At 44.9% G+C, this 27174-nt stretch overlaps 1 protein-coding gene across 4 annotated transcripts; it reads left to right on the top strand.

Annotated features, from left to right (window-relative positions):
* The first annotated feature begins 752 nt into the window (after positions 1 to 752).
* Positions 753 to 27174, top strand: TCAIM (T cell activation inhibitor, mitochondrial). 4 transcript variants are annotated; one of them, XM_045857298.1, is made up of 11 exons: positions 753 to 903; positions 7067 to 7138; positions 9739 to 9874; positions 10759 to 10912; positions 15415 to 15667; positions 17032 to 17154; positions 18664 to 18761; positions 19042 to 19133; positions 22349 to 22581; positions 23194 to 23325; positions 25539 to 27174. In XM_045857298.1, exons 2-11 carry the CDS (start codon positions 7110 to 7112, stop codon positions 25777 to 25779), a joined length of 1491 nt encoding a protein of 496 aa, XP_045713254.1. In that variant the 5' UTR covers positions 753 to 903; positions 7067 to 7109; the 3' UTR covers positions 25780 to 27174. The 4 variants fall into 4 exon arrangements, with proteins under 4 accessions (XP_045713254.1, XP_045713257.1, XP_045713253.1 ...); XM_045857301.1 differs by lacking the exon at positions 753 to 903 and adding an exon at positions 1177 to 1199; XM_045857297.1 differs by lacking the exon at positions 753 to 903 and adding an exon at positions 1303 to 1435.

The following is a 27174-nucleotide window of genomic DNA, read 5'->3' as shown; positions in this document are numbered from 1 at the left end:
ACAAGTTCTCTAGCGAGAACAAACTGGGCGACTATAACTGCCACTGTTTAAATGCGACACCTAGGAAATAAAATAGGTTTGGATATTACTACCATCAGTTTGAAGTGTCTCTGAGGGCAAATGAAGACTGGTAAACGGGCAATTATAAATTAGTCTCTTCTACAAGAGGTCACTGAAACCCAAAGAAAGGAATTAAATATGAGCCTGTTTAGACGCTGACAGCAAAGAAGCATTTGAAAGGATGAAGAGTCAAGAGTTGATAACTGAAGCTTTTAGAAAAATGAGATTGGGTGGAAAAAAATCACAAGTGACCAGATTATTTCTTTCCCACAGTCAACAATGCCAAAAGGTAGAAAAGAGGAAAGACAGGTTATTGTTAATTGCCGAATTTCATCCGTGGCCGTTTCAAGGGGAAATCAAAGTCATAGAAGCGAAATACAGTTAACAGTAAAAAGCCAAGCTGACAGTGGAGGGTGCTTAAAGTTTGAAAATAGCCAGATACTGAAAGAGCCCAAATAAAAAGGAAAGGCAAACCGGAGGAGAGAAATTTTTTAAAAATTAGCTATATTTGGGACTGACAGTCGTCCCAAGCCGTCAGCTCCTCAAAGCTCCGCGGGCGGTTCTGCGGAGGCAGCCTGGCCCCCTCTTAGGGCGCCTGGGGGTGGCGGTTGGGAAGGTGGGGACTCTGGGGGAGGGGACGCATGCGCGCGTCCTCCAGCGCGCCCTGCCCTCCCCCGTCCCACCCCTCCAGCGCGTGCTCAGTTGCTCCACCGACCCTGGGGCCAGGCCCCGCCACCTGCCACCCAATCACATCCGACTCCCTCCGGCCCGGTCCTTCACATTCGGAGTGCTCCCTCGCGCGTCCTTGAGCTCTCTGCGGGCGCGCGGAGCTCCCTCCGGCCGGTAAGAAGGAGGACGCGCGAGGTGCTGAAAGAGGGGGGAAGGCGGGGGACGTCACCTGGGCGCTGACGTCAGCACGGGACTGGGTAACGCCAGGCTCACTACCCACGTCTCCGGCTGCGCGCAGGCGCTCCAGGCTGGAAGGCCTGGCATGCTTCAGCCAATGAGGGCGTGTTCTGCGGCCCTGTCCCTCGCCGCTTCTCACCTCCGGGGACAAGCCGCGGCTGGCGACTCTGGCCGGGTGGGGCAGGGCGCGCCCAGCTGAGATATTAAGGGTGGGGGCTCTGGAAGCTCGGAGGGTAGGATCCTATCAGAGCTGTGGTCTAGTGGGCGAGGGCGGGTGGGAGTGCCAGACCCTCCGGCGCGCGCTAGTGGACCGGCGCTGGTGCCCTGGTGCGCATGCGCCCGGGCTCGTCCGCGCCCGCCTCCGCACGGCCCACTAGTACCCGGTGGGAGGTGAAACGGGTCGGAGGTGATACAATTCGGAGGTGATACAATTCTGAGAAAGCCCTCCCAGCGGATCCTTGACGGAACTGTAAGGCGCAGGAGGGGAGGGGCTCCAGTTGCTTCTGGCTACTCAGGGCAGATAACGGGGGTCGCTGTGGGCAGAGCATTGACTAGCTCGACGTGCTAACGCGAACTGAGACATTGCCAGGGGCCGGAGTGTCTGCACCTCATCTGTTTTAACGTGTTTTGAAATGAGGAACCGAAGACGATTTATTTAGGCTTCATTGTTTCCGACTGCGGTGTTTACCCGAAGTCTTGGCCTTATTTTAGGAACCTGTGATGATTCTAATCTCATAGCAATAGATTAGAAAAGGAAGCTAAAGAGTCTAGACACTTTGCTCTTACGACAGTTTATTGATTTATGTAATAGGACTTTTGTTTTTTCTTTGACATCCCTCCTTGATGGAAAAAGCTGCTTTTAAAAACCGAGTAAGGTAGTCACAGCTGAAATGAGAGTAGCGTGAGGATATTAACTTTGTCAAAATAAGTTACTGTCAAAAGTTGTGCCACATGGCCAAAGATCAATGGTAGGACCTCTGTTTGACGAATACATTAGTGTTCCTGTATCTAAAGTGGTTTAAGCAAACTGAAAGTTTTCCTAAAACTACCCAAATTTGACTTTCCCACCAACTTAGGTATCTCTTTCTACAAAATTTGACTTGAACCTGAACAGAATATTTAATGCCTCACTTCACAGCTCAGAATTTAGTTTAAAGTCAGAATTTTTCATTTTATGAAATAGAAACTAATATCGCTATTAAGTGAATTATAGCAGACGCTTACATTGCTTTCTGAACGACTTGTGCCCTTCCCCATCTCCCACCCTCCGTCTACACAGGACGATGCCATCTCCCTGGAAAAGACCTTCCACAGTCCCCAATTCCAGGTGTAGCACTTGCGAGTTTCCCATAATACCCTGCAGATGGCTACTATTTCATTTACGGCATTGTTTGTAATTATCTGCTTGTGTCTGTTTTTCCACTGCCTCTCTCCTAGGACTATGACACAGTTTTTGGAGAGGTGGCATTGTCTTAATGCTTTTTTATTCCCAAGACTTTGCGCAGAACCTGGCCCATAAGTGCTTGGTAAATGCCTGTTGATGAATTGGGTGAATTAGGGACTCAGAGTGCCTCCCAAGTCAGATAAGACAGTGTAAACTTTTTAGTTATTTTGCAGCATGCTTGAGGTTTTTCCCAACGGAAGGACAGTGGGCTCTATGGGGTACATACAAGAACCACCCATGTAAGAATTTGTCTGAAGACAAGAAGCCTGCAGTTGACCTGGGTGCCCTAGGCTTTCCGACTGTTTCTCAGCAGCAGACAGAGCACCCAGCTCTGCTCTGAAGCAGTATGCACTCAGTGTGCTGACAGTCATTCTGATTTCCTGTGTGGCTAGTCCTGTAAGGGAAAGAACCGCAGGTACGAATCTTCTCGTCTTCTCAGCAATTAACTTCTCATAGTAAATGAAAAAGTTAACTTTAACTTGAGTTAACATAGTAAACTAACATTGTAGTTAGCAGTCAGATCCCTTAACGTTTTCTTTTCCCGAGACCTGTTTGTTTTCGGCAGAAGTGACAAAATTGGACCTTGGCCTTGCAAAGAGGAGGACTGACCCAAGATCTGGGCCGGGGGAAAGGGCAAGCAGCCCAGCCCACCAGCCAGCTGGGCTCTGTCCTTGCTTCCACTTAGATTTTTTTTTAATCTCAAGAAGAGGGCAAACCACACAGGAAACAAAGAACTAATTCAAGCAGAACTTTTCATAGCCTCCCACAGTATTGAAGACGTTTGGACATTGATCCCTTATTTTGACCATTCTTAATTTTCCAATCAAAATGTATTTTAGTGCATGTTCTAGCAACATGTAAACCTCTATTAGGAGGGAATTATATAATAACCCTTGCCACTTTTATGAATTTTTATTTGCCAGATGTTATACATAATTATTTTACTTAAGCTTCACAAAAATCCTCTATCTGTCCCCTACTTTCACACATAATGTACTCCTGAAAACGTGTACAATTATGTGATGTGGAATTCCACATCCAGAGAGCTAAAACATAATTATAGTGTTCTGGATTACATTTCACCTTTTAGAAAATCTGTAATGGATATTTCCAACATTTTATAATTTTTCCCTAAACACACAGTGAAGATAACTTCAGTCTAGGAAATACCAGCTAGGGACCAATGATACGTATATTTCCTGTTGTTTCATTTATGCTAAACTTGTTAGCCCTTATTGCTAGCATTAGAATTGTAATTTTTCTTTTTCTACTAAATTAAGACAAAATTCTGTAAAATACTCACTAACTGTATAAACATTTTCTACAGCAAAGATAGTTTCTGGCTAAATTCCTGCCCAGCAGACTGTCCTATTGTGTTAGCTGAATGTATTCTCTCATGTAATGAAAACCTTTAAATTTCAAATTGAAGGCCAGTTTGGGGTGACAGTACCTACATGTCACACAGGTGTTTCCACTGTGAGGACATGCGCTATGATTCCTGGAAATCTGGACATGCTGCAAGACAATGCACTGAAATCACAGGGTCTGTGGGGGAAAATACCACTCAAAACAAGACCTGTGGGAATCTCTGGCTTTTTCACCTGTACCAGCAGCTTCCCAGACTGCCTGATGTCGTCAGAAATGTAGAGATACCTGAAGCCACTAACCATCTGTTTCTTGAACCAAAGAAAGGAACTACTGAGGGATTTTCAGGTTTTTCCTTAAGTCTCTCTATGTAGCTAAAGCATGTATGATTGTAGAAAGCCCACCTCTGATTACTCCAAATCATTAACATGCTGGGAAAAAGCTGCATATGATACATCTTTCCCAATTTACCAATTCAATCGAAGAAACTTCAAATAATCCAATTCACATCGAAGAAACTTCTTTGTAGCTGAACAGGCTGATCTTGGACCATCTGTATTATTTACTAGTTGACTCGGGAGGGTGAAATAACGTGCCCTTCCTTGCTCACTCGGTGCTGGAGTCCGGATTTAAATACAGATCTCAGGTCCGCCCCCTCCCCCACCTGTCCCCGACCTCCCTCCCCAGCCCTCCAGCAGACTGCCTTCTCTGACAGCGAGTGTTAACTTCACGCGTTCTGCCCTGCTTTTGCTTAGATCAGCGCAGCCCAAGAGAAAGTTAACAGGAGCCGCAGGTGTCGTTTTACATGTCCTGTTAGCAAATTGCAAGAAATAATTCAAACCAGGTTGTGTTTTGCTTTTTAAAAAGCAAAAACAAGTGAAATTAATTTTACTATGTTATCTCAACATAAACAAGTATTGATGAAGTACTTTGCATTTTTTATACTAAATCTTTAAAATCTAATTGGCACTTAAGACACCTCATTTCAGGTGCGTAATAGCCACATGTGGCTAGCAGCTACCTTATTATGCAGCACAGGCCAAGGTCAGAATTCTCCTAACCTACTGCAGTGGGAACCTTTCTTAAGAAACAGCCTACTCACAGAAAAAGCAGGCATGACACACCTAACTCTTAACCTGTGATAGCTTTTTTAAAAAATTGTTTCTAAGTCTAGAAACCGTGATTTAATGTTCATACTTGTATTTGAAAACATTTTCTTTTCATTGTGAGAACCTGCCAAGAACATTTCCAAGTTTTAAGTTCCTTTATTAATCATTGCCCATTAGTAGTTTAGTTATACCCTACGATTACAAAGTGAACAGTGAATGAATAATTTTTGGGACAACTGAAGACCAGTACTTTAAGTACAGGAACATTTTTTTCTGCTTTGATTATTATTTTTTTTAATTCTCATCTGAGGATATTTTAGAGAGAAAAACATTGATGTGAGAGAAACGTCAATTGCCTCCTGTATAGTCCCCGACTGGGGACCTAACCCACAACCTAAGGATGTGCCCTGACCAGGAATTGAACCCGCAACTTTTTGGTGTACAGGCTCCAACCAACTGAGCCACCTGGCCAGGGCTCTGCTTTGATTTTTTTTTTATGGAAACTTCTAAAACATACTAAATAGCTCTCTGTGCCCCATTCCATGTTTGAAAGCCACTAAGGATACATTCTCCAGTTTTTGCAATTTTGCTGCAAGTAATTCTTCGGAGACTTAATTCCAAACTCTTTAAACCAATCCTTCAAGCTGTTTTCGTGGCTAAATCAGCCGCTGCTTCTACCAATTCTCACTCATAAATGTGTAAATGTGTAAACTCCTGAACAGAGACTTGGCTGCCTGCCTCTGAAACCCTTGATGAATCAAATTTGAAGCAGCTAGTCTTTCCTAAATTGACGTCAAAATTCTTGCTGTCTTTTTATTTTGCTTTAACTTTCAAGTTTCAAAACACTTTATTTGCAGTGGTTCGTTTGTTTTGATGTCTTGCTTTTGCAAATGACGAGCAACGCGTGTCTTTTGGATCACCTACATTGTTCATCAGTCGCAGACATTCTGATTGTATGCACTTTTAAGATACTGCTGTAAAAAAAAAACAGTTAAAACAGGTTGTGTTGTTGCAAGGCCTAGGTGCATTGCATTGTTTAGTAATTCTGGCTTTGCAAGGCTGCTTCTAGGACCCTTTTATGCTGAATAACAGATGGTGGTCAGAGCTTTGCTGCATAGAGTTTAATCTACATCCCGTTCATAGTCTTGGATGATCACGTGCGTCCCAAGTGTTCTTCCCCATTTCTTACCCACAGTTTTAGCTCACTTACTGGTCTCTTTGCCGGTGTCCTTGTCATTCTGTGTGAGTGTGGAGAGCTGTTCTTGGGCTAGATCGCGACCGCAGTCCAGGACTGTCTTTGGGCCGACAGGTTTCCCCGGTCCAGGGACCCGTCTCACATACTGAATGAACAATGCTCATTTTTGTCAGGATCGTTTGCTTCATTTAATTTGTATGCTAAAAGCATGTATGTTTTTAATTTTTAAGAACATATGTCACGTGGTCATTGTTAATAAACTAGGAAATAAGAAAACATTCAAGTACTTGACATCCTCCCACCAGCTAACCAGAGACAGCTAGTTAGAGATCGAGTATGTGTGTCCTTCTAGTCTCTTCTCTGCAAGCTCGGAGCCCTGTACCTGTGCTCTCTTAACTAAGTCTGGTTTTGATTTTTGAAAATCCTTGAGATATGCATGTCTTCTGCAAATATTTCTCTCCTAGTCTGTGCCTTTCCTCCTCGTTCTCTCTACATTGTCTCCCAGAGAGCACAAGTTTTTAATTTTAATGAAGTTCAGTTTATCCATTCTTTCACCAGTCCTGTGCTGGCTGGACCCCCGTAGCTTTAAACAGTGACCCTGACGCTGGGCAGCGTCGGCCCCACAGCTCTTTTTCTCCAGCACGGAGCTGGCCAGTCCGGGTCATTTGCTTTCCACGCAAACTTTAGGAGTTTGTCGGTACCCGGAATGTGAGTTGCTGGGATTTGGATTGGAATTTCATTGAATCCACAGAGCAGGTTGGAAAGAGCAGACCTCGTAACAATGTTGATTCTTCTACCCATGAACATGGACTTTCTCTCCATTTAGTTCCTTTTTGACTCCTTCTATCACAGTTTTGTGGTTTTTCTCATATAGATCTTGTACATATTTTGTTAAGATTTATAGCTAAGTATTTCATTCGGGCAAGGGCGAATGTAAATGGTAATGTTTTTAACTTGTTCATTACTGATATCTGCTTAATGTTTTAGCAATTAATGATGCCTGGAAGTTGACGTACATACATATTCAGAAATGTTTTGCCACCTGAGACCTGTAAGGAGGTAAGCTTCATGGTCCAATCTGTAGTTAGTATTGGGTGGGGGAAGAGAACCTGTTATGCATTTGGCTAATTTTAATTTATTGTTATTTTTCAAATTCTAAAGTTATATTGTGGTGGAGGGCAAGAACAAAAAAAGAAAATTCATATGAACAGCCTCCTGTTAACATTTGGAAAACCACTCTGCAATTAAATCGTATACTAAGGTCATTTGGCTGCTGTATTTGCTATTCATATGTGTGTAATATAAATCCTAAGTCAGAATCATTCCAGCAAGACACAGGACTCTTCCAGTGGGTGACTTTGGCTCAAGGACCCCCCCCGGGCATGGCTGAGCCCTTCCTGGCACTGCACCGCAGCCCCAGACCCCATGCTCCACACCCCCTCCTTCCCGCTCTCCTCCTGCAGGGGCCCTGCCCACCCTGAATCAGGGTTAAAACAGCTCTCTGACCTTTGCCTTCCTCTCCCAATAATTGTCTTGCATGTCTAATCCTGTCTTGGCCTCTGCTTTCAGCAGATGCAAACTAACACAGCAAACGACATACCTAAAACGTATTTACTGCCTTTAAGAATACAGGAATAGTTGAGGGTGGGTAGGTGGAAGGAAAGAAGAACAAATGAAAATATATCATTTACACATAACAGTATTATGTTCCAAACAGTTTTTTTGGTTTTTGTTTGCTTGTTTGTTTGAGTTCTCAAGAGGGAAAGACTATTTATAATGAGGATTTAAAAGGGAAGGTTCTGGGGGACCCTGCTTCCTGGCACATAGTGGGTATGCAGTTTGGACAGATGGAAGTGAGGGGTAGGGAGGGTGTGTGAGAGCTCAGACATCAAGTTGAAGAAAGGGAAAGGTGAGGATGATCATCGGGCGCTGGCCTGAGGGTTTCTGTAAGGACTGGCTGGAGATCAACTTTGAAAGACAGATTGGAAACGATTAGAGAGGACTTACTGCACTAGACTGGGGGGTGGATTTTATTCTGCAGGAATTGCAAGACCATAGTGGTGTTTTAGTAGGGAATACGGTGATAGTGGGACTTTAGGAAAATTAACCTATATTCAGCATTAGGGAAAAGTAGACTGATTGTGAGGCTGTGCAGTCCACTTACATGGGGATATTTGGTAGCAGGAAGCAGGAGAATGATTTCAGGGGATGCCGTAGGCAAGAAGGAACAAAACTAACTGAAAACGGGCTGGGGAGGGCGAGCTGGCTCGGGCAGAAGTAGGTCTGAGGCTTTGTGCTCTGGCAGCTCGGGGAAAGGGGACCCCAGTAAGGGAAATAATCCTGGGGTGAACTGTCTGACTGCTCCCTCGCCTTCTGTATCCAGGCCGAGTCTAGAAGGGAAATAATGACTGCTACTCCTATTTTTAAAGGACTTGTAAAATTTGAGTGGCTGGCCGGATAGCTAAGTGTCTGTTGAAGCTCTGATGGGGAATAAATGGAGCTGTCACTCACATTTTCTTATACTGCCTCCTACAGAGGACTTTCATACCAGGCTTATTGTTTCCTTTACTGTCCAAATTCCTACTATAATCTTTAATGCTCAACCTGTGTGTTGACATTATCAAAGATATGCAAAACCAAACCAAACCAAAGGTAATCTGAAAATATATTGGTGGTCTCTAGACTGTTGGAAAAAAATCTGCAGAAATTATTTTCCAGTCCTACCATTTTAAAAACAGAAAGCTTTTCAGAAGACTCAGTATACATAGCATATGAGATAAAAATGTGCCCAATATTTAGAGACTTCTTTATGTAGTTTATGTTATAGAATGGAAAAGGTAAATTATAACATGCAAAAATAGAAATCAGGGAAGTGCTTGCTTAAAATTACAAATGAGCCCTGGCTTGTGTAGCTCAGTGGATTAAGCACAGCCCTGTGAACCAAAGGGTCGCCTGTTCGGTTCCCAGTCAGGGCACATGCCTGGGTTGCGAGCCAGGTTCCCAATTGGGGCCACACAATTGATGCTTCTCTCCTTCTCTTTTTCCTTCCCTTCTCATTGCTCTAAAAATAAATAAAATATTTTTTAATTACAAATGATCTTATTTAAATTTAAAACTATACTAAAAAAACACTCTCAGATAAGTTATGCCAAATTTTAAGAATGAAATATCAAGTTATACAATTAGAATAATATTATCATGCCAGTAATGAGAAAATAAATGAAAAGAGATCTGTATCTTCTTTCTAAACATAACAATTCTCAAAGTATTTTTCACTATAAAAAGATGACACTTGGATATTGGTGGTTCTTTTAACCCATCTGGAGAAAAAAGATGATGCCGAAAATCATCCTCATTTGCAGCAAAACCAATTAACATTTCCAAGTGGGTTTTCCGAGGGGAAATTATATTCTTAATTAATATTCTCCTATTGCATCAGAGGAATTTATAGTCACTGTTTTTAGAAACTGCAAGGCACTCACTGCTTGTTAAAACTTGGTAGATTTCAGAAAACCACAAAGTTTTGGGCTTTGTTTGCTATCCTGTTTCTGTGGTGTTTTCCGTGCAGAGTCAGTTTAATGTTGCCCTCACTTTGTACACTGGGGGTCTGCTTGTACCTCGGGGCCCTCACAATTAATCAGTCCACGTCTCCCTGAAAGCTTGTGTCTGGAGAAGGCATTCCCACACTGGTTTTCCTGCTCGAGAGCGTTCTCAGGAGCCGAAGCGGTCAATGCTCTGAGGCCGTTCTACTTCGTGGTGCATCCCGATTTCTTCGGCCAGCACCCCCGGGAACGGGTAAGCATTTCCTGTTTGCTCAGCCTTTAGCCGACGCTTCTGTTTAGGTTGTTTACCTAGGTCACCATCACGGTCACGGTGAAATACGGAGGGTTCTGTAAATTTGCAGTTCCGTTGTGTTGATGCATAATCGTTGCTCTGACCCAATTTGAAATATAGATACTACCAACTGAAAACATGTTTTTTTTTATGAAATCTGACATTCTTTATGTAGGCAATAAAGCTATGAACTCCATTTAGAGTATTTTTCATTGTGTTTCCTATACCGGTTTTTCTAGTTCGAGTCAAGCTGAAGGTGTGAAAGAATGCGGAAGGCCTCTGTGGTCCCCTCCGGTGCCTCCGGCCAGTGCGCATCCCCGCATCCCCGCGGCACCGCTCAGCTCGGTGCGCGCTCAGGGAAGGCAGCGAAAACCTCTCGGGACCAGCGCGGTCCCGAAGGCCCGTAGCTTCTCACGTCAGATGATGTGTTACCGAGCTAACTGCCTTGGAATTGTTTCATTGGTTCCTTTCCTTTTCATTAACAATGCCACCTGCTTTAACGTGAAAAGGAATTTAAAACTCTTGAAAATTAGAACATCATTATATTACGTTTTTCCAGCTGCAGTCCAAAACAGATCAGTTTTGCTTCTTTGCTTTTGGAAAATATTCCAATTGTGATATCTGGCAGATATTAGCTAAAGTTCTTAAATCCAACATGTGTGGAAAAATGAAGCCTAGTGGTAGGTGACTGTTTTTCTCCCTCCACCAGTGCTGTGAAATCCCAGCATCTTTTATTACCGACTCATTTAGTATCCACAATGTGTGTTAAAAAGGTCAGGACATGACTTCTGTTGTTCCCTCGTTCTATTTTCTGTGTAAATACCCCTTGATAATTTTTTTTCCAGGAAGTTAATGAGAACTCTCTTCAGAAATTAAGTGTCTACTTAGAAAATCTCCAGAAACCAGGCTTCAGGTCTTTGAAACCAACGCAGCTCACATTTTATGTAAGAGAAACAGACCAACATTCCCCTGACAGCCAGGAAACCTTCAGTACTTTCGGTACGTTTTCCTACTGCTAGTTCGTCCTTTGCAAGCTTCGTGTTCAGTAGGTTCGTTCAGTCTGATGGTGCCCGAATACCTTCGGGTTGAAGCTGTGGCCATAGAAAAATGATATCATTTAATTGATTGGTTTTCCCAGAATTAGAATCTATTCCTGGCCGCATGTGTTTCAATAAGCCATTTTTTGTGTTTAAGCTTTTTTTGTCTGTAAAATTGAAGTGTTCCTATTTGTCCCCTTCTGTTTTAGTGCTATTTGAAGTGTCAAACTGTGTAACAATTGATATTTTTTAAAAGTGCAGCGTGCATTCTCTTATTCCTTCCTCCATGTTCCCTGCAAGGCGGGCAGCGTGTGCCCGGCTGTAACTTAGCGACGTCCCGTGCCGTCCCCAGGGCTGTGGAGACAGAGCCTGGGGTGGGGACCCAGCCAGGTTCCTTAACTCCAGCCCTATGCTGCATAGTCATTCCAAATATACAGCCTCTGTTTGGTCCTTTGTCACTGCTTTAGCCATCCATGAACCAGCACTACTTAAAATTAAGGGCAAATATGGTTCTGTCATTTCTCCAAATATATAGCTTTTCAGTTATCCTTGAGGAAATAGCTTTATTTTTAGAGTGAACTTGAAAACAACCTAAAGATTTACTAAGAGCTTTTGGTGAGTTAAGACTAAAAGAATTGGAAAATACACAGTAGCCCTGGCCTGTGTGGCTCAGTTAGTTGGAGCGTCATCCCGTAGCTGGGGGATTGCAGGTTCGATCCCTGGTCAGAGCACATACCTAGGTTGTGGGTTCGATTCCTGGTCTGGGCAGGTACAGGAGGCAACCAATTGATGCTTCTCTTTTACATCTATGTTTCTCTCTCATTCCCTAAAAAGGCAATTAAAAAAAAAACCAATACAGCTTTGGGTGAGGATAAAAAAGGGACAAAAAAAGAAAATACACACTAATTTTTTAAAACAAACTGTTCATGAAAGTCAGAAGTTGATAGGCCTTTGAAGACCTCCAGTCTGTTTCTAGCTCTTCCGGTGACTAGCCGTGTGACCCTCACTCCCGGCCCTTCGCTGTTAAAGTGAGAGAGGGGGAGCACCATGTGTGAGTGCCGACACTCAGGCTCGTGCCTCATGCGCGGGGGGCGTGACGGGAGCTGGGTCTGAAAAGCACCAGAACGGGGTGTTCATGTCTAAGACAGCGGCCCACCCCGTCTCTCCCGGGACTCGAGTCTGGTGGCACATCTTCTCCCACCTCTCGCCCTCCCGTGCCTGAATGTGGGAGATCAGGAATCGCAAGGTCCCCTCCCTGGCTGTTTCTCCATCTCCGTCTGATTTGGAGTTTTATTTAAAATAGACCCTGTTCTTCAGTATTCAGCGACAAAACGTGAACTCACAACCCTGTTGTGAAGGAAGGGAACAGCTCTACTGGAGAAGGCTGTAAATACTCACTCGTCGTAACCATTATGAGTAACCGTCTTTATCACCAAGTGACACGATTCGGGGTGAGAGTGTAGGTGATCGTGGTGACCGTGCTAGTCTCGGCCCTGAGAGTCGTGTGAGCAGCCGAGGTGCTGTCATTTGCTGGGGTGAGGGCAAAGACGCGTAAGTACCGTGAAATAGACCGATGTTTCTGTTACACTCAGGGTCAAGGTTAGGCTAGGAATTGACAAAAACCATCCTACTTATGCAGGATTTTATGATTTCTCCATGACAGACGGATTTATAAGGGCAAAAGTAAACCCTTCACAATTTTTAAAGCAAAAATATCACCAGTCTGTTTCTATGTTCGTGTTTGGGAGACTTGAGCTCATTTCTACAGCTTCAGCTGCTACTTCCCTACCATCTCAGCTGGCTTTGTCTGAGATACTGAATACCGTGGAGTTCAAGAATAAACCAAGTTTCTTTGTGAGGGAAGCAACCAACAGGGGAACTTGGAAAGTTTCACATGGCAAATTAAGCATAGAGCTGGTACCAGAAGTAAGAGCTGGTACCAGAAATTCCTAGTCTAAGGCTTTGGTTTATGTACCACATTTTCTGTTCTTCCTTTAAAATAATTATGTCATTGCCTTCCCTTTATGACAAATATTGGCACTCTTGACAAAGATTTAAAACATTTTTATGTCCTTAATCTTTTTACCTGATTATAAAATTAAGATCACATTCTTTCTACATTTTTATTTTTAGAACATTAGAAATTATCAGTTACCTTTTCATTGATAATTGAGATGGTAGTAAAGTAAAATGTTTACTAGTGATATTGATTACTGAAATTAAAGACTTGAATCATTTCTTCATCTCATTTTTTTGGTGGTCTATGAGGAAATAAACTTTATTGTAATAAATTTTAAAACAAGTTAAAGATTTACTAAGCTCTCTGTGAGTTAATGCAGAAATAAATTGTTGTAGTCAGCTATGAGTAAAAACAAAACTACTTTCTTTTTTTTTTTTTTTTTTTTTAAAGATTTTATTCATCCATTTTTAGGGAGGGAAGGGAATGGGGGGGGGGGAGAGAGAGACATCAATGTGTGGTTGCTGGGGGTTATGGCCTGCAACCCAGGAATGTGCCCTGGCTGGGAATCGAACCTGGGACACTTTAGTTCCCAGCCCGTGCTCAATCCACTGAGCTACGCCAGCCAGGAAAACTACTTTCAATTAATGTTTAACTGAACCCTTTACTAAACAAAAATAGATTTTAGAAAAACGTAAACTGGAAATAGGAGAAAACATACAGCATACGTGGCAAAAAGATAAAGTTAATATATAAAAAGTTCTTAGAAATCAAAGAGAAGACAGAGTAGCTCTGTTACAAAAATGGGCAAAGACAGTGACTAAACACTTCAGGAAATGATGCATATAAATAGCTAATAAACACATAAATTATTTTCCTTTAGTAATCAAATGCAAACTAAATTAATTAGGTACTGTTTTCCAGTGAAGAACCTGTGCCGTCTCATGCAGGCCTTCCTCACTGTGGAGCAGCCCTCACATTGGATGAAATAACTCATGGAATTGACAAGATGGAAACTGAGATTTATTTCTTGACTTAGTTCTTCTAAGGATAAACTGTCTCTTCCTAACCTCAAATGCAGGAATTTGGATTTTCCTTTCCTCTTCCACTGATTAGGGTCATGCCTGTATTCCCCACTTTAGCACCGAATGATTAAACTAAAAAAATTCCTTCTTAGTTTGCATGTTTTAAATTCCTTAAGTGTATAAGGCAAGAGAATACGTCTCCCTAAGAATAAGTTAAATTGTGATATCCGTCATCATTGGCAAAGACAAGAAAATACATGTCAGCTTTTTATAGAATGTGAAAAATTAAATACAATTTTTTTGTCCATCAATTTCAGAAGTGTTCGATAACTTATGCTGCCTTCATTATATGGACCAGTGTGTAGCTACTACAAAGAAGGAGGTCGCTCTAACCACATAGATATGAAAGGTCACCAAGGCCGCGTGACCGTTCACATGGTGGGGCTGTGTTTGTGTCAACACATTTGCACACACAAGCGCAGAGAAAGTGCCTAGAGCAGAGCTGCCTAAGAGAGCTTCCTGCAGTGACGTGAATGCTCCATGTCTGCACTGGTGCATCTCCCTGATTTCACAGAAAGGATGCACTTACATAGTACTGATAAAGTTTTCAAAACCAATTACAATACCTTTTTAAAAAAGAAAAAATATGTCGCAGTGGAGAAAATATTTGAGTTGGCGTCAGCTTAGCTTGAAGCCCTTGCTGCAGCCTTTCCAACCTCGAGTCTTTGTTCCTGTTTGGAAGGAGAGAGAACGGTGGTGCAGTTGGTGGGAGTGATGGTTGGAAAGTTACGTGATTTAAGCACCATTCCAATAAAGGAGGGGGAAAATACCAAACAGTGGATTTCCTGTTGATGACTTAACAAGTTAGATGACGAACCCTAGCCTGATGACTACCCGGTATCAGAATCAGATTGAGAAGCACAGTTAAACAGTGAGGGAATTTTAAATCACCCCGAAAATACTGAGTTACGAGCCAGCTGGGTGGGCAAGTACGAGGACAAGCTCTTCCAGTCACAGAGAAGACTCTAGATGGGTTTGTGGCACCACTGAGACTAGGCTGTCAGACTCCTCTCCTCTTCCGAGCCGGTCACAGGGAAACCCCCCCACCATCTCCCTCCCCCTTCTTCTTAGAAAGTACCTTTAGGGGACCCCTGCTCATGTGAGAGCGTTACCATCTCCTAGACCACGGACACCAAATTTATGGACAGCATTGCATTGCTCCGAATCCCCTTCCTGGGCTGGGGCGGGTCTAGTCGCTGGTGCCAGACCAGTGACGGGCACTGGCCCAGGGACTGATGAAGGCAAGGATGGTGTTGGCGCCGATCTGGAGAAGGGAAGTAGTGTTCCGTTGACAGGTGGATGGATTTGAATCGGTACTGGAATGTTTTAGAAGGTTTTAATTTTATAAATTTTGTATGAAAAAAATTTAAATGAAGCAAATAATCAACCATCTTCATTGTCTGGGGGAATTATATTCTCTAGGATTTCGAGCAGTCAAATTTACTTTGCACACCAGAGATCTGCTAAGCACAGTGTTATATATTCTCAACTCCTGCAGTTTGTCAGTTGAACACGTCCAAAGTTCGAATAGCAGTGTGCACCCCCAGCCTCTCAAAGAGGCCAGAGGGGTGCCTGACAGGCCCATCAAATGGGACAAGTCTTATTACTCCTTTACTGGATTCAAGGACCCGGATGAAGACCTCGAACAAGTCTCGAGAGCAGAAACAACCCTAACGTACGTACAAGTTTATACTTCACATGTTTGAAGTTCGTATTTAAAATTAAAGTCAGATTTTTTTCAGGAAAAGTAATCCTATCAGTACAGTTAGCACAGTAATTATGTGAAAAAAAATGTTTCATGCTTCTTAAAGTTGATAGAATACTTCCAATTATGTTAAATTTTTTAATCTTTTCATACCAAACACAAACAGGAAATCGTTTTAAGTTTTTAAAATTCTATCCTCAAGTTACCCCTAGCACATGAAGAAAACACATCTAAATCTTTTTAATGGAAGCTTCTTCATGTGTTAAGCATTTTCAGCTTCTTTGAAGAGTTCAATAGTAAGGTCTTTTGCTGGAATAATCAATGTGTCATAAAAATATGTGGTGTCAACGTTTAAAAACACTATGTGGAACAGATTGATAAAAATTTTAATGATAAAAACCATGTACAAACATTTTTCTGTCATTTGTCTTATCTGTGATTAATTGTCTTTAATGTGTTCTGTATGAGACCTCCATTTTTTCTATTTGAATTTTGCTCAAGTACTTATATTTCGCCTTCAGTGTCTTAAGTTCTGAGTCCATCCTGGCGTCCACAGAAGGCCGCACTGGACAACTGCCCATTGGAACTGTCTCTGCAGAACGTTTGCGATCGGGACTTTGTAGTCACGATTTCCCCGTGATTACGGGCTAAGTCAGTGTTTTTCAAATTGCAAATCCCAACACACTTTATTGACATGGGGCCAGCAAAGTCATTTTGCTTTGTTCCTTTTTAACATATCTCGAATATATGTTGTCAGAAGTTTAAATACTGTTTTCAGAACACTTGTTTCCGTTATATTTCTGTATATAAGTAAGCATGTGTGGGTGTGCATGTGGGTCGCCAGCAAAGAAGCCCCGTCTGGCGGTGCTGGCCACACGGAAAGGGCAGCGGGTACCTGAGGCAGGAGCTTGCAGTGGCTGCTGTGTGGGCTCTAGCTGGGTGGACCCCAGCTTCATCCTTCATTTTAGTCTGGCTTGGGAGTGCCCAGAGCTCTCAACGTGTGTTCCCCCGTCTCTGTCCAAGTGGCTTCATTCAGCAGACCTTAGCAATCTGGCCTCTCCGCCACGGAGTCTCCAAAACCACCTGCTTCCCGCAGGCTGCTGGGTCTGCTGCCTTGGTGTGCCTTCCACCTCCAGCCCTTGCCCCTCGACTGAATGCCCAGCCGAGACCTCACCTCAGCCACTTCCATCTACACTTTTATTTTTTACTTGTAACTTGGTAAAGGTTTGACTGGAGTTTAACATGGGGCTACTTTAAAGGAGTGTCTATGTCTGTTAACAGCAGGCACGTCCACATTGCTGTTAGCATACATGTATCTGTTTTCTTCTCTCTAGATCCTGGCTAGATAACAATGGGAAACGTGCGGTTAAAAGGCTGGAGAACAGTTTGCCACTCAGAAAAGAACTAGACCGTTTAAAAGAGGAGCTGTCTCGTCAGCTGCAGCTCTCAGACATCAGGTACCGCAGAGAACCTGGTTCACAGGTTAGAATGAGCATGCGCCACCTAGTGGCAGCGCTTTCCAGCCGTTAAATGTTTGCATCTCTTACTTTAATTATTCAGATAACTAAATATTCTTCTCTTGTCTTTTTATGAAAGTAATCAAATATGTATGTAAGGAAACTACTATCAATCTCTTGTTTAAAATAGTGAAGTAAGGGTTAGATGCTGATGTAGCTGTAGCTGGTTGAACTTTTTCACATAATGGGTTCGTAAGAAAAATACCCTTTTTCATATACTCATAACATGTAAAAAAAATAATTATTCCTCCAGCATGTGAGGTTGGTATTCGAGTCTAAAACAGGAAAGGAGAGAGAAAATGAATGTTGTATTGTTGTCTCTGTGTACATGAAAATAAGTTTTTCTAGTAGAAGTTTTAAAAGATTTGCCAAGGCAGACTGGGATTAGTAAAAATGAAAGGATTTCTTAAACAGAAAAAGAAATAAGCTTTATCGTACGACGCTGTGGAGAAATTCCTCGGCTCTAACTCCCAGTGCAGTAAATGGCGACAAGCGTCGCCCCCACACACGAAGGCCGGCTGGGGTTCCCGGGGTCTGAGCGCACAGCCGGGTCCCGAGACCGCAGTGTTGGAGGCCCACGGACGGACGGGGCGGCTTCCCCACCTCCTGGAAGAGCAGCCAAGTCCCCGGCAGACAGAGGCATTGCGACTAATGACACGGTTCCTAATGCCGGACAGACAGCCTGTGTGAAAGACTGCTCATTAGTAAGAACACAGATTCAGTGTGTTCAGTGTGTTCACAGATTCAGCTGAAGGAGGCACCTACATTGTTCCAGAGTGCCTTACCCCTTCTCACACACTCACCTCTGATTTAGACCACAGGCCGTAGGTCAGGGCCGCACTTGCACGTATGAAAGAGAAACCGTAGGAAGGCTAGAAGCAACTCGTTCAAGGTCACAGAGCTGGTAAATGCCAGATTAGGGTTCAAAGGTGGGTTTTCTCATGCTGCCTGAGACCGGTCCTCTTTACTTCTACAGAGCGGCACCACTGTGACATCACGCGAACGTCAGGTTCCGCTTTGTCACTAAGATCCGATGTTCACGTATAAAAGGAGCAGATTACGTGGTGTCATAAAAATCACTTTCTCAACAATAAGAAAAAAGGATCTGATAAACCGAACCGGAATTCCTAATGGGAACTTAAATTGAGAGCGAAATCATCATCATTGTGAACAATGTGGAGGGGGAAAAAATCTTTTCAAAGTCTTTCCCATTTCACCTTCTTATTTTAAAATAGAAACTTACTTGCTACTTGCTTGTTTTAAATCTTTAGATACCTGAACACGGGTAGTAATATTTTTAACGAGTGAACAGTCTGTTTTCCATTTGGTTGCTTCTTGAATGCTCAGCTAGTTTGGAAACACGTGCATACTCGAGCATTCGGGGTGAGCGCGGGCCCCTCCTCCCGGGTGCCCGGTGTTGACGTGCCGCTGTGCTCTCTGTCGGACCAGGTGGCAGCGGAGCTGGGGCATCGCCCACCGCTGCAGCCAGCTGCAGAGTTTGGGCCGCTTGGCACAGCAGAACCTGGAAACACTTAAAAATGCTAAAGGTAAACAATTTCCCTTTTCTTTTAAAATATTACTTAGCTGCTATCCACATCTGTAAGTGCAGAGGAAAACGAAGTGTTAAAAGTCTTTGCAGAAGTGACTTTATCGCAGCTGAATTTTTAAATCCATTCTTTTGAATAAGTCAGCCACATAAAATTGACCTTTAGACTTCTACTGACCTTTACCCCTGAATTTATACACTAAACTTAAGTAGCTGTTTGCGCGATGCTGGCAGAGGAAGGCAGCTCTGGCGGTGACCCCGGGTCTGTGTTTCCCCGTCAGGATGCACGGTGATATTCACAGACCGCTCCGGGGTGAGCGCAGTGGGCCATGTGATGCTGGGGACGATGGACGTGCACCACCACTGGACCAAGGTAAGGAGCGGCTTGATGCGAAAAACCTCATTTGTCGTCCACCTCCTTTCATTTGCAACTATGCTATGATGTCAATGAAATAAAAAAGTTTCTAATAATAGTTGCAGGTCTTTTCAGATCAGATGCTTAAGACTGGATTTCTAAGTCAGTTTTTATTTGGAAATTTTATGGTCTTTCCCGAAACATCGCCTAAAGGCCTGCATCTGTGGTTTTGATTTTAACAGATTTCTTGTGGCATAATTGACATACAACAAGCCATGCATACATAGTGTAAACTTGATGAGATTTGACATATGTGACTATCCATGAAACTGTTACCACAGTCAAGACAGTGAACATGCCCGTCACCCAGAGAAGTGTGCACCCGTCCCTCTGTCAGCCCTCTCCGTCCCAGCACGCCCCCAGCCAGCACTGGCCTGCTTTTGCCGCTGCAGATAGCTTGTATTTCTAGAGTTGTGTATAATTGGAATCACAGGGTATGCGGTTTTGGGCTGGGGGTGGTCTGATTTCTTTCACTTAACATAACCACGTTGAGGTTCATCCATGCTGTTGCGTGTATCAAGAAAATTACTCCTTTTTATTGTCAGGTAGTACTTGGCAATAAATCATCACTTGGATGTACCACTCCTTGTGTATCCGCTCACCTGTTGACAGACATGAGCTTGTATCAGGTTTTAGCTGTTAGAAATAAAGCTTCTATGAGCATTATCTACAGATGTTTCTCTGGACATCTGTCTCCCTCCCTCTTGGATGCATACCTGAAAGTGGACCAGCTGGATATGTTAGGGCCGTTTAACTGTGGAGGGAACAGCTGGCACTGGCCCCGGCACCTTCCTCGTTTGAGCCATTCTAGGACGTGTGCGGGACTGCCCCCTCGTGGGTTGAATGGGTGCTTCACTAATGACGCGCGATGGGGAGTGTCTTTGCATGTGCCTGTTCACCACCCACACATCTTCTTTGTGAAGAGTCTGTTCAGATCAAGTATTTGGTAGAAAATATCTGCAAGCCGCAGAGCTGACAAAGTCTTTGTATCTGAATATATAAAGAACTCTCAAAACTCAACAGTGAAAAAAGAAAAAAAGAATCCAACTAGAAAGTGGGCAAAAGACACAAACAGACGTGTCACAGGAAGACAGGCAGGTGCCACATAAGCACATGGCACAGACGATGAGCCCTGGGGAAACGCAGACGAAAACCACAGCGAGAAGTCACTGCACCTCTCATTGTGGCTAATAACGTGAAAAATAACGGCTCCACCAAGTGCTCGGGAGGATGCAGGAAACGGCCTCCCTCCGTCATTGTGGGCAGGAGTGTGAAACGGGCACACCCCCTGGGGACGAGCACGGCAGCCACTTACACCTTCAGCATGGGGGCCCCCCCTCCCGGGCCCAGCCACGGTGCCTTTGGACACTTACACTAGAGAAGTGAACAGTTACGTTCACACAGAAACCTGTACGCAAATGTTCGTGACAGCCCGCAGCGGGGGGAGAACCCCAGTGCCCCTCGGGGTTCGCGGGGTTGAACAAAGTGCAGCTCGTCCACACGACAGCGCTGCTCAGCGAGGAGGGGCCTGCGCTGCCTGCGCCCCTTGCTGAGTGGGAAGGCCAGCCTCGAAGGGTGGGGCACGCTGCGTGTCTCCACATCTGTAAGAGTCTTCAAATAACAAAATCAGAGGAAGAACGGGTCTGTGGTTGCCAGGGGTCGAGGAGCGTCTGCCACTATACAAGTGCAGCACGGGGGGCCCTGCGGTGGGACTCCGCGGTGTCCTCATGGGGCTCTGCCACCTGAGACTGCACACAGTGAAATGCCCAGTGAGTGCCAGCGAAACGGAGGGCATCTGACAAGGGTGGTGGCTTGTGTCACTCCAGTTCCCTGGTTGTGACAGGACACTCCAGTCCCCAAGGTGCCACCCCGGGGAAGCGGGCTGAGAGATCTGGGACTCCACAGTGAGCTCCCAATAAACAGTTTTTACAGTGTGGTTACCATCTGTAAATAACTCCTTCAGAAGAAAATTGAAGAAGTAGTAAAATCATTTTTCGCAAAGTGTTAGAAGTACATTATAAATCATTTGTAGAAATTTTATACTGCTGTTGCTTTTACTGTAGCAGTGTTCGCTGCCTTTCAACCACCCTGAAAGCTTCATGACCACAGCTTTCTGTCCGAAGTCTAAGTCCTTAACGTGGCACCCAAGGGTGCCCCTGACCTCGCGCCAGCTGCCTCTTCGGCTGTCTGTCCACTCGCAGGCAGCCGTGGTCCGGCCACACCGGACTCCTCACGTGTGAGCGTGCTGCCCTGTGCGTGCGTCCACGTTCGCCCAGGCCCTTCTGACTTCCCTCAACACACCCCACTCACTTCTGACCTTTCCTCAGTCCTGGGGCTCGTGGCCGATTGGCCCCATCAGACTTCCTTAGAACCCTCGGCTTCACCCGCCTGTGTCCATTCACCCTGCTGAGGCACCTCGTGTGCTGAATTCAGATTTTTATTTTTATTCCTCTTCCCCCCACTGTGAGCCCTGGCCAGCAGGGACAAACTCTTACAATCTGTATGCTCCGGGGGCCCAATTTACTGCCTAAGTACATGGTAGCTGCTCAGTAATGTTTATTGCATTTAATTTAATTTAGGTGGATTAAAGTAAATTCTGAAGAAATAGACTTGGAGTTGAAATAAAGCCTTTATTATACTATTTAATCACTCTAAACCACAGGTGGCAAACACAAGGCCCGAGGGCCGGCCCTCCACCTTGTTTTATCCCGCGGCACCCTCTTTCTACCCGGCAGCAGCACCGCGCTCCCTGCCCCTGGTTAAGGAGCAGTCGCATTTACACAGTCCTAACATTACATTCGGCCATTTGAAGGCAACCACAAGGCTGATGTGGCCCCCCATGAAAATGAGTTTGACACCCCAGCTCTAAACCAAGTTGAGATTCTTCCTAAGTATCTATTAGTACGTAGAATTTATTTTTATTTGGAATGCATTTCCTTTTTTCTACAACGTTCTCCTATCTAAAAATTCCTAAGATTCTGATGTGGTTTGTTTTGAATATTAACATTGCCAGCATTATATTAAGTCTGTTGGTTATTGCTTGCTTGAACTTTCCTTCTAGGAAAATAATTATCTTGTTAAAATATCTCAATACCATTTTTCTGGAAACCTTAAAATTGAGTTATTATAATGCAAAACTAAATATGTCTTCCCTTTTTTAAAAAATCCTGTAGCTTTTTGAAAGATTACCAAGTTACTTTGACCTCCAGAGGAAGCTGATGTTTTTAGAAGACCAAATAAGCTATCTGCTCGGCGGCATACAGGTTGTTTATATTGAAGAATTACAGCCAGTACTGACGCTGGAGGAATACTACTCTCTTCTCGATGTGTTCTATAACCGACTGTTGAAAAGTAGAATACCTTTTCACCCTCGAAGTCTGCGTGGTTTACAAATGATCCTCAACAGGTAAACACCTGAAACAAGATTGACTCTTACTTACTCACCGAGGCGAGGTCTGCAAGTCAGTCGATGCAGTCTTTAGTATTTCAGTGTGCGCCTCTTAGGAATTACAGAACAGAATGTCGCTGCACCTGTCAGCAGCGCTCTTGACACATTAGAAAAGCTGACAAGAGAGAACCGAAGGATTGACTCTCTAGAACGTTCCGTAAATGTGTGGCCATTTACAGGGGAAGTCGGTCCTGAGGAAACTCGACAGGAGCAAACTGCTGTTAAATCGGCAGCCCACATTTTCTGTGCGCGTGCCGCACACGTCGTTTCCCAGGCACTGTGCTTGCAGCTGAAGTGCCTTCCCCTTCGCGCTCACGCCTTCGCCGTGGAGCGGGCTCCAGGCCCCGTTTTCCAGACGGGGACGGCCCCAGGGCTGGGGAGTGGGTGGTTGTCCTGGTAAAGTGTGCCTCTTTGGATGCAGCACGGCTCTGCATCAGTCTGGCTGTAGCTTTCGGGTGTGTTTCCCTGATGAAGTCCTCTTCCGTTAATCAGCCTCGTACAGTGTTTTCTTTGGAGTGGAGTGCGGGGTGGAGGGAGCTGATGGTTTTCTTCCCATGTGTCTCATTACAGTGACCGAAATGCTCCAAGCCTGCATGATCTCGGGCATTTTAACATCCCGACGCTCTGTGACCTCGTATACCTGCAGTGGTTCCTGCTCACCAAAGCCCAGCAGGCCAGAGAGAACATGAAGAGGAAAAATGAGTGAGTGCTGTCAGCCCTCTGTGAGGTCTTGTCATTCAGTCTAACTTTTAAAAATGCAGGTAATTCAGCCCTGGCTGATAGGGCTCAGTGGATTGAGTGCCCGAGTGCCAACCAAAGGGTTGCAGGTTCAATTCCCGGGCAAAGCACGTGCCTGGGTTGCAGGCCAGATACCCAGTGAGGGGTGCTCAAGAAGCAACCACGTATTGACGTTTCTCTCCCTCTCTAAAAATAAATAAAATCTTTTTTTAAAAACTGCAGGTATTCAGAACTCATAAATATGGAACAGTAAAACTGTACTTAACTTAGGAAATGGACTGATGGGTGGGTGTTCCATAGTTACTTATTCCCTACCTTGTTCTGCCAGGCATTAGCTGTGGCTGTTTCCTAATAACCCAAATTACATTTACATCATGGCCCTCAATTTGAGAAGCAGAGCTTGTGAGAAATAAAAGTCGCCTCAGGAGCCCTGACTGGGTGCTCGGTTGGTTGGAGTGTGTCCCGTACACCAAAAAGGTTGTGGGTTCAGTTCCAGGTCAGGGCACATGCGGGAGGCAGCCAGTCAATGTTTCTCTCACACACTGATGTTTCTCTCTCTCTCTGCCCACCCCCACTTCCTGTCTCTCTAAAACCCATAACAAAATATCCTCGGGTGAGGATTTAAAAAAACAGACATAATTTGTGTCAAAGGAGGGAAGTGGCAGCCCATTTCTTGGCATTAGAGAAGGGAGAGAACGCCCCACCAGCCACACTCGCCATGTCAGGGTGCTTCCCCCAGTTGTACGGCCTCCCTTTTTTTTTTTTTCCCTTTCGGTATGAGTATAATAAAGCAGAGAACTACAAGGAAAGGCAAAAGAATTGTTTAAATATGTTTAAAATTAGTCTGCTACAGACAGTAGAGGCACCAAGCACAGCCCCAGAGAGAGCTTGGCGAGGGCTGACCCCTCAGGGCCCGAGACCCCTCCAAGACTGTACCCCAGAAGGACTGACAGGCCCTCCTGGATACAGAGGCCGGGGCCCGGGGCTCAGGGAAACCCTGGGATGAGGCCAGAGGCTTCTCGGGGAAGCAGTGGGAACAGGGCCCACGCCCCCCGCCCACCTCCCCCGGCACAGAGTGTGGAGGGCAGTGTTGCTGAGCCTCACAGTCCTGGCTGCGCTGCAAGGCTCTTCGTTCCTTAGCCAGACCGTTCGGGTCTCTGGGGGAAAGGCCCTGGCAGGAAACGTAGGTGCCCCTGCTGCCGATGGTGCCTGAGACTCTTCCTGTCTCATTCTGCCCCGGAGCAGACACCCTGGAAGCCCCAGCAGCCCTGACCCTGTCCACCTTCTTGAACCTCCAGCAGCCTGGTCTAGGAGTCATCTCACAGGAAAAAGGAACAGTGCTTGGAACAGTGCTTGAGCAAGTGCTCAGGACATTGTTGCAGAAAGGGATTCGGTGACGACAGACCAGCACCACTAACTGCAGACTAACCACAGCGACCATTTCTGTTTCCATACACTCCCTAGCTTATGGGTGTTTCACTGCACTTACGCTTCCCTTTTATCAGAGTTTAAGATCGGATAAAAGTGGACGTTTGGGTCTTTTCGACCAGCACAGGACTTAAATTAGACCGGTTCAGGAGCCCTGACAGCTGGGCTCCACTCCCCTGCCGCAGGTGAGGGCGGCCTGGGCTCCTCCCACCTTGAGCTGTTCACTTTCTGGCCTGAGGTCAAGCCCTCGATGGAACAGACACATCCAGCCTCCAGCGGCTGAAGGGGGGTTGGGGGGTTGGGAGGGTAGGCGTAGCAGTGGGAGCGTGAAGAGGGCCTGGCCTCGGGTGCCCAGCAGTCCTGAGCCTGCTCCCTACTGGGGAGTCTCTGCGAGTCGTTACTGCCCAAGGGTCAGGCTCGGGGTCTTGTACACACTGAGCTTCCTGCTTTCTTCAGTTGCTACCAGCTGCTAGGTGAGGCAGGACAAGAGCTTTTTAAATTATGCATTAATTACTTTTGCCCCATTACTACTACAAAGATCTAACAAATACTTTCAGATGTCCGGTGAAAATAACAGGCCGTGCGTGATGCCCACAGGTGTGTCTCTAGAACCATACAGTGCGGCCCTTATGGACGCCGTTTTCGGTGTTGTGAGTAGACAGGTGTAGCCCCCATATCTGAGAATACATTTACATTGTATGTCCTTTTATGTGCTTGCGGCAATATCATTTTTATTTTCAATATAACAGGTTGAAGGTTACTGAAAGTGAATTGATACAGGCTTCAACAAAAAGATTTTCCCTGGAAAAGTTGTATAAGGACCCCAGCGTCTCGAGCGTCCAGATGGTGGACTGCTGTACGAGACTGCTGGACCGGTCGCTGCCCTGGCTGCAGGGGATGCACCTCTGCGTCTCGAACTTCTACTCTGTCATGCAGGATGGCGACCTCTGCATCCCCTGGAACTGGAAGAATGGAAGAGCCACTAAGTAACCAAGAAACCTGCATTATTTTTAAAGAGATAAGAAAGAAACCTTTGAACGTATTTAAACCCACGATTCACTACATTGATATTATTTACCTGCTCCAAGAACAAAGTGACTGCTGCTGCTATAAAAGTAGACCTTTTTTAAAAGTTTCATTTCTGTTGGGAAACTTGTTTTCAAAAGGTTTTAACTCCTAGTCTTATCGGATTGGCAAGACTAGGTAAAACGCTGTTGGGAAAAAAGAATGTATTTTGTGGTATGTAAGTGAGGCATTACAGAGTTAACGATGTATATTTTTATATGAGCAAATGTGGGTAAGCGTGGGGCCCTGTTCCACACGGAACCTCACAGTCACGTCTCGTGCATGAGCACACGCATGCGCTCTGCAGCCGGCATGGAGAGCTGGTGTCCAAGACAGAAGACTGGTGGGCAGCAAGAACTAGACGACCGAATTTTGCCGAACAGAGAATAGAGGGGAAAAAGCAATCGAACAGATATGTGGTACTGACAATGAACTCAGCAGTCAGATACCAGTTTGTTGAAACATGCCCAGTGGCAGAATGTAGTGTTGAGCCCGTGCATTTTCCTTCCCCTTGGAACGGTGTGACTGCAGCATGAAACCAACGGACAGCAGATTTTCTGGAATCATTTAATGAGGTGACTCGTTTGTTGCCGTGGAAAACGCTATCCAGAAAATTCTTGTTTCCCAAAGAGTTCCAGCAAGTGGGGTCAAGTGCAACATGGTTCCAAACACTCGAGTTTTCCGTCACCCCTCTCAGCCTGTCTTCCCGTTCCGGCCACCGTCTGGAGTGCTGGTTAAACCCAGCGAGCCACCCCCACACAGCCCAGCCCCAAGGGGCGTGGTGTGGCTGCTCTGTAGACGCTGCTCTCTGCGGTATGGGGTTAGAAACCCCTTCAGCTTGTTTCTGCGGAAGACAAGCTGTGTCCTAATTTGGGACACTGTTTCCATGCCTCTTAGTGCTGAAACAATGAGACAGGAACTTTCCCCAGTGCGTTAGAAAGGAAAGATGTTTAGAAACATTCTGGATGTATGTTTTAAATCAATCTAAAACACTGATTATTTAAACTTTAAATGTGTTCCAAAGAAATATTGATTTGTAGTTTTTACAGTGTGTGTGTGTGTGTGTGTGTGTGCGCATATCATCCCTTTGAACCTGTGCCTAATGGCTGTACTTCACGTTGTTTTCTAATGTGACAGACCTTCCCAGAGTCAAATGACGGGAGTGAGAAATTCCTTACCGGTTACGTAAGAAAATTTATTGGAAAAATGCATTTGGATTATGCCATTTCTAAAATCAGCTAATATAGGACCCTCAGTAATACGTTTTGAATTGAAATTTGTCTCAGAACTAATTGTTACATAATAAATATGTCAATCAGA

The sequence above is a fragment of the Phyllostomus hastatus genome, unplaced genomic scaffold (genome assembly GCF_019186645.2).
Source record: "Phyllostomus hastatus isolate PE091 unplaced genomic scaffold, TTU_PhHast_1.1 phas_scaffold_129, whole genome shotgun sequence".
Classification (NCBI taxonomy): Eukaryota; Metazoa; Chordata; class Mammalia; order Chiroptera; family Phyllostomidae; genus Phyllostomus; species Phyllostomus hastatus.
The sequence above is the reverse complement of the archived record's forward strand: the minus strand, read 5'-3'. Positions and strand labels throughout refer to the sequence as shown.